Raw genomic sequence first — 6,720 nt, 5'->3', positions numbered from 1 at the left:
TCTACTATGAAGTTACAGAGGAGAGGAAAGATAGAGAGAAGCAACCTCCCTTTTCAGAAGGTTTTCTCCCATATATATATAGTTAAGGAATCTTTTCTATGTGCTTGGTTTGATACTCTTTCATACTACGTCCGCCTTTGTCGTCCCTTGAACGTTGTTTTTTGACTTGGTGGGTATTGTGAGTACGAGATTTGGAATAAACCATGTCGTCTTTTGCTGCCTCGCCGCTTGGACGAGATGTCGGTTGGATCGACCGTAGCAGTCAGATTTCGACCAATAAAGAGTTAGCAATTTGACAGTTTATTACATTGAAATTTTGATGAATCCTTATGTTAATGGTTGATATTTGTTTTCGCAAATATTGATTGAACAAGTAATGTAGATACATCGTTAAGATATGTGTAAATGAAAAAAGGTTATTTCTCCTATTTTTGTTATAAAATATTTTGTTTAAAATGTTTTTCAGTGATGACTTTATTCAAAAAATAGTGTCCAACAAAATATTTTCCTACATGCAAAATTTAGTGTTTAATCTATTATATGTTTTCAGTTAATATCTTCTTAATTTTTCTATGAAATTATTAAAACCAATATTACTTATATGCACTCGTGATTATTGAGTATAACACAAAGCTTAGTAGAAAATTTAAGTCCTAAATGTTTAATACAATGACTTTTGCTGTAAGCAAGACGAATCTTCCACAACATATTGCTAATATCTTTTACATTTAATTTTATAGCACACCACCTAATATTTATATTTATTATAAAAAATCAATACTTTAAAATTTAATCAATATGCTATATGATTTGTCAACATTAGTACTAATTTACATAATATATTTTGAGGAAAATATTTTTCCAGTCGCTAAACATTTTATATGCCCTTAGTTAAAGCCGAAGTATACCCGTTTCTGAAAATCAAACGACTTAGCGGGTAAGTTTCCTTCCGTTGAAAAAAGATCACCTGAAAATCGAAGTCTTCTCTGGGCAGAACTTGAGCTTCATCACAATTAGGGCACGCGAACGCAAAAAAAATGAGGAAGAGAACTGTGTGGGCATGGGTAGTTGCAATCTTCTGCTTCATAGTGCTAATGATTGTTACTCCAGCAATTCCTCAGTCTCAAGAATATCATAATTTTGCTGATCAACGCCAGTTTTTGGGTATACGCATATTCAATATTAATCTATGTTTTTTCTTTCTTTAAAATTTGGATCTTTAGCTTTCAATTTGCGATATTGTTACAGTTCTAGGTCATGATTCGTGAACCGGTCGCTTTAAGTGTCGGTTCACTGTTGCTCCAGAGTATTGAACTTATATTCCGTGTGCTAATTAATATGGTTAAGTTAATATTTTTCCTTTTGTTACGGGGATCACTATGGTGGTGTATTCCAAGGCGGAGCCAAGATTTGAACTTTATAGGTTCTAAATTTAGGATAGCGGACATCACGTGTTAATAACTAGTTTCTGAATTTAATTTTTGTATATATTTAGTGGATTTCTTAATAAAAATACAAGGTTTGGACTTTGGACTAAAACTACTGGGTTCGGCTGAACCCATACCTTGCCTCGAGCTCCACACTGGGTGTATTTCGGTACCTGTATGCAAGTTGTTTTAACTTTAGTTACTTCTGTATGTTGAATGCCAATGACATTTGTATTTTTGTCAATTAGTCCTACATCTGTTTTAATCTTTACTCTTTACTACCTATAGCCATTCTGATCCATTCACACGTCGAAGGGATGATGGTTATGATGATTTTCTCAGTGGGAGTTGAGAGTTCTGAGATTAGCTTGTGACAATATGATTAAACTAAGTTTAGAGAAAAATAAGAACAACAAATTGTAGATGGTTTTCAGCAGATACTCATGAGGACAGAGCAAGCAGCAGATTGCTTGTGTTCTCTCTGTTATATGCTGAATGTTCCGTCTCTGATTTTCACTTAAGTAAAGTGTTAGCTCCTCCTATCTGGAAATTGGTTTTTGCACATTCATATGGCTGTGGAAGAGCATAGTTAATTTGAAAAGTTTAGTACTCACGTACAAGAATTAAGTATCTTGCTCTCGCCTTAAATGTTTAAGAGTTAGTCAAAAAGGTAACAGGATAAATTACTATTAATCAACTAATCAAAGATATAATTCGGATAATAGCAGTAAACTTGCTTTACATTTTACCCCTTCATTACCTTTAGTTTAGATTGCATAATACGTAAAATCAGATTTATCTTGTATTCTGAAGTCAGTTTTGCCAGTTCTGTTTTCATGTCAGCTGTTCATTTTGATTGGTTACTGGGTGGTATATGCTGCCTTTGGAATTTGCTGCTGCAATTTTTCATGCCTTATTTTTCTTTTGCAGGGATTCCCAACGCACTGAATGTGGTTTCGAATTTCCCTTTCCTTGTGATCGGTCTAATAGGTCTTGTACTTTGTCACCACGGTAACTATTTCAAGCTGAGGTAAACTGTTTACAAATATCTGCTCTACGTATGGTTAAGGCTTTAGAGTTTATATGTCCAGTACTTCAAACTAATTCCAATTGATGTGTGCTTCAAAAGCTTGCAAGGAGAGCTTTGGGGTTGGACATGTTTCTATATTGGTGTGGCAGCCGTTGCTTTTGGGTCCTCATACTATCATCTCAACCCAAATGATGCTACTCTTGTGTGGGATAGATTGCCAGTAAGTTATTTAAATATTTACTGTTAAGTGCAAGCTGTTATTAACTCAAATTTCTTTTGTGTGCTTGTTTTTTTATACTCTCTAACTTTGCAGATGACTGTGGCATTTACTTCTATCGTTGCTATCTTTATTATTGAAAGAATAGATGAAAGAAAGGGAACTTTGTCTCTCATTCCATTGCTTCTGGCTGGTGTAATTAGTATCATGTATTGGAGGTAAGTTTCTATTTTCTACAGTTACTAATAAACTCCTACCCTCCCCACTCCCACCATTAATTTCTTCTAAAAGAAAAAAGAAGCAGGAATAGTGGAAGAAACGCAAAGTGTTTCCCTGGATATATGCTCTTTGGGTCCTCTCCTTTTTTTCTCTCTTCTTTCTTTTCTTTTCTTTCTTTCTAGATAAGTTAGACAATTATTTTTCTCTCAAAGGACACCAAGTGGGTATTGGCAATTACAAAGTAACATATTACTAGCCTACCAAGTATGTAAAAAGTTACAAAATTCAGCAGTGTCAAAATCATCTTTATTGTTCTATATTTTACACTTAATTTAGCTTAAGATCTTCCTTCAAAGCACTTGTATTTCCTTTCTAGATAATCCATAGAATGCATATGGGTACTGTCATCCATGTTTCTTTCAATGATATCCTTATGATGTGTAGTGCCTTTAACATCCTTAGGCATCACCCATTGTGACACCAAAAAGGTTCATAAACAAACACCATAGCTTCCACTTGAAAGAACAATGCAAAATGAGATGCCTAAAGTTCTCATCAAGCTTTTGCACATGTAAATATCTACTGCACATACTGAAGCTCCTTTTCAATAGTTTATACGTGATTATTCAAGTAGAGCAAGCCACTTTCAGAAGTTTACTTTTCAATATCTATTTCCAAGTTCCCTCGTAACTGAGATGTCGGGACATTATAGCATTACCTTACTGAAAATTTACCTGCTTTTCTCGCTTCCCATAAGAGAGAATCTACTCCTCCCTTCAACTCCTTAGCCTCTGCCAGCTTTCCAAAAAATTGAACGACCCTTCCAAACTCTGTCATGTAAACTCTTTCTGGACTCAATGTCAATACTATTTCCTATCTACTCTTGCGATTGTGTTGTCCTTACCGATTATAGGACTATAGAGCCCAGGGAAGGTGTCTTTAAGAGGAACCAGCTATCTTCCTTTAGTTTCAGCTTTGCAGCAGGCTGGAGCTAGGATTACAAAGATTATTGAGCTTCTTTGAGCAGACTTTCCAATATTGAGTGCTGGTTTTGATTTATAAGAAAGTATAACATATTGGATGTGTTTTTGCTTTTTCTTGCATTTTCATTTTTTAAGGGTGCTAGAGGGGGGTGGATGGTCTAGATCCATAATTAATTACTGTTATTTCTCTTGATCATCATTTGGCTTTTTCAGCTAAAACAGCTTTGTGATTGTACATTTTCCTTCTGAAGGTTCTTTGAGGATCTCCGTCCTTATGCAGTAGTTCAGTTTGTACCGTGCCTAGCCATCCCAGTCATGGCTATCTTGTTACCTCCAATGTACACTCATTCCACTTATTGGTTGTGGGCTGCAGGTATGAGTTTCTTCTTCTCTGGGTTCTGTGACCTTGTTCCTGCAGCACTTTGTGCCTATATAAAATGAGATTTTTCTGCATAATGCAGGATTTTATCTTTTAGCTAAGATTGAAGAAGCAGCGGATAGGCCAATCTACAACTGGACTCATCACATCGTCAGTGGCCACACGCTCAAACATTTATGTGCTGCAATGGTGCCTGTCTTCTTGACATTAATGCTTGCAAAAAGGGACACTGAAACAAATAGGTACAGCTGTCCCCCCCCCCTCCTTTCAGCTTGCACTGTCATTACATGATCCGATTTCACTCTCCCACAGGATCAGTTTATATCAAAGCTGGAGAATATCTTGGAGTAAAGCAAAAGAAAATGGAGCAGAAGTGGAGAGTTACACTTGTACTTATTCAAGTGTCCCAGTTGAGGAATCACGTTGAAGGGAGTGCTTGCATTTCATTGACAGAAACTCTTTTATTTTACTGTAAACAGAAAGGAAGGCTAAAACAAGTCTCTAGATCAATTAATCTGGTTCTTTCTTGTGCACCGGAAGGAAAGGTTCATACTTTTTATCAGTGTATACAAGTCACATGTTAATGTATAAAAGAAGTTTTGTGGCATGTAGATTATGTCTTGGCCGTGAGCCTTGCTAGCAGCATAAATCAGTCATTAGTTGTTGGTTACTTGAATCAAACGTGCAATGGTCAGATTGGTGATCCCGATTTTGTTGCAAAGCCATCAAATCACGAGGCAAAAAGAACACATAAGAATCAATACTGAAAAAGAAGAAGAAAATAGAAAATGAGACCTGACTCATATGAAGTAAGGTGAACGAACCATTTAACCTTTAAACTAGTTTATGCTAAGTAGTGGTAATAAAAATTTTCTGTCTCTTATAAAATAAAGACTATAAAGTAAAGACAAGTATAAAGAGAAGCTGATATATTATTCGAATTCAAACTGATGTACATAATGAACTGAAATCTCTTCTATTTATAGAAGAAAGGAAGTTGCTGTGTAAGCTGCTACTATACCAGATATGGATAATCTTCTACTGAGAGCAATGTTTATCCATAACGGAGTACTGAAAGGATAAGCTTATTATACCCGATATGGATAATCTTCTACCGGGGGTAATGTTTATCCATAACTGGGTACTGAAAGGATAAGCTTATTATACCCGATATGGATAATCTTCTACCGGGGATAATAATTATCCATAACTGGGTACTGAAAGGATAAGCTTATTATACTCGGTATGGATAATCTTCTATCGGGTATAATGTTTATCCATAACTGGGTGCTGAAAGGATAAGCTTATTATACCAGGTATGGATAATCTTCTACCGAGGGTAATGTTTATCCATAATCGGGTATCGAAGTGATAAGCTTCTTCAGGAAGCTTATTTCCAATAGAGTACTTAAATAGATAAACATATTTACGGTGGAGTCCCATATGGATAAGCTTCTTCAGGAAGCTTATTTACAACGGAGTACTAAATGAACATCCATAATATAATATATTTATAACACTCCCCCTTGGATGTTCATTAAAAGATAATGTGCCTCATTAAAACCTTACTAGGAAAAACCACGTGGGAAAAAATCCTAGTGAAGGAAAAAGAGTACACATATTTAGTAATACGCATTGTTGGCTGCCTCATTAAAAACCTTATAAGGAAAACTCTGTGGGAAAAAACTTAGTAAGGGAAAAAGAGTACAACGCGCATTTTTCTCCCCCCTGAAGAAAACCTTATTTCAAATATTTGAGTCTCCGCATTCCAATCTTGTATACCATATTCTCAAAAATTGATGTTGGTAAAGACAATCTGTTGGATTGTCACTTGAACTAATTTGATGCACACCAATGTCACAATTTTCCTAAAGATCATGTATGTAGAATAATTCTGGTGAAATGTTCATCGTTCTATCTCCTTTTATAAATCCTCCCTTTAATAGTGCTATACATGAAATATTGTCTCCGTATAATATTGTGGGTCTTTTATCACATTCCAACTCACATGTTTCTCGAATGAATCACTGATCTCAATCATATGCACTCCCTGCTTGCCGGTTTGCAATCGAGCTTTATGGGTATCGGATAAATAATCAGCATCTGCATTACCAATACGATCTGCACCAGTTTTGTTAGCATTAGCAAGATAAATAAGTGCACCATCTACAGCGAGATAGGGTATTTCAGGACCAAGGAGCTCTTCATCCTCTTCTAGAGGTTGTAACGGATCCTTATTCACTTCAAGTGATTGAATATTCATTGGTGTACTTAATGGGTACACTTTGTCCATGTAAAAGTATTTTTAAGACCCTCTTGGAGCTCTTCCGGAGTTCCAATAAGATTTATGTCACCAACATAAACAGCAAGTGTAACAAATTTTGATGACATTTTCTTTATAAAAATACATGGACAAATAACATAATTTATGTAACTTTCTTTCAGCAAATATTTACTGAGGCGAT

The 6,720-nt window shown here is 35.5% G+C and overlaps 1 protein-coding gene across 1 annotated transcript; it reads left to right on the top strand.

Annotated features, from left to right (window-relative positions):
- Nucleotides 1–798: 798 nt before the first annotated feature.
- On the top strand, nt 799–4,866 carry LOC104229121 (uncharacterized). Its single transcript, XM_009781705.2, has 7 exons — nt 799–1,164; nt 2,358–2,457; nt 2,557–2,677; nt 2,771–2,892; nt 4,128–4,249; nt 4,338–4,497; nt 4,568–4,866. The coding sequence occupies exons 1-7, from the start codon at nt 1,038–1,040 to the stop codon at nt 4,680–4,682; spliced, it is 867 nt and encodes a 288-aa protein (XP_009780007.1). The 5' UTR covers nt 799–1,037; the 3' UTR covers nt 4,683–4,866.
- Nucleotides 4,867–6,720: the final 1,854 nt, after the last annotated feature.

The sequence above is a fragment of the Nicotiana sylvestris genome, chromosome 1, assembly GCF_000393655.2.
Source record: "Nicotiana sylvestris chromosome 1, ASM39365v2, whole genome shotgun sequence".
Lineage (NCBI taxonomy): Eukaryota > Viridiplantae > Streptophyta > Magnoliopsida > Solanales > Solanaceae > Nicotiana > Nicotiana sylvestris.
This window is presented reverse-complemented; position numbering and strand designations above follow the sequence as displayed.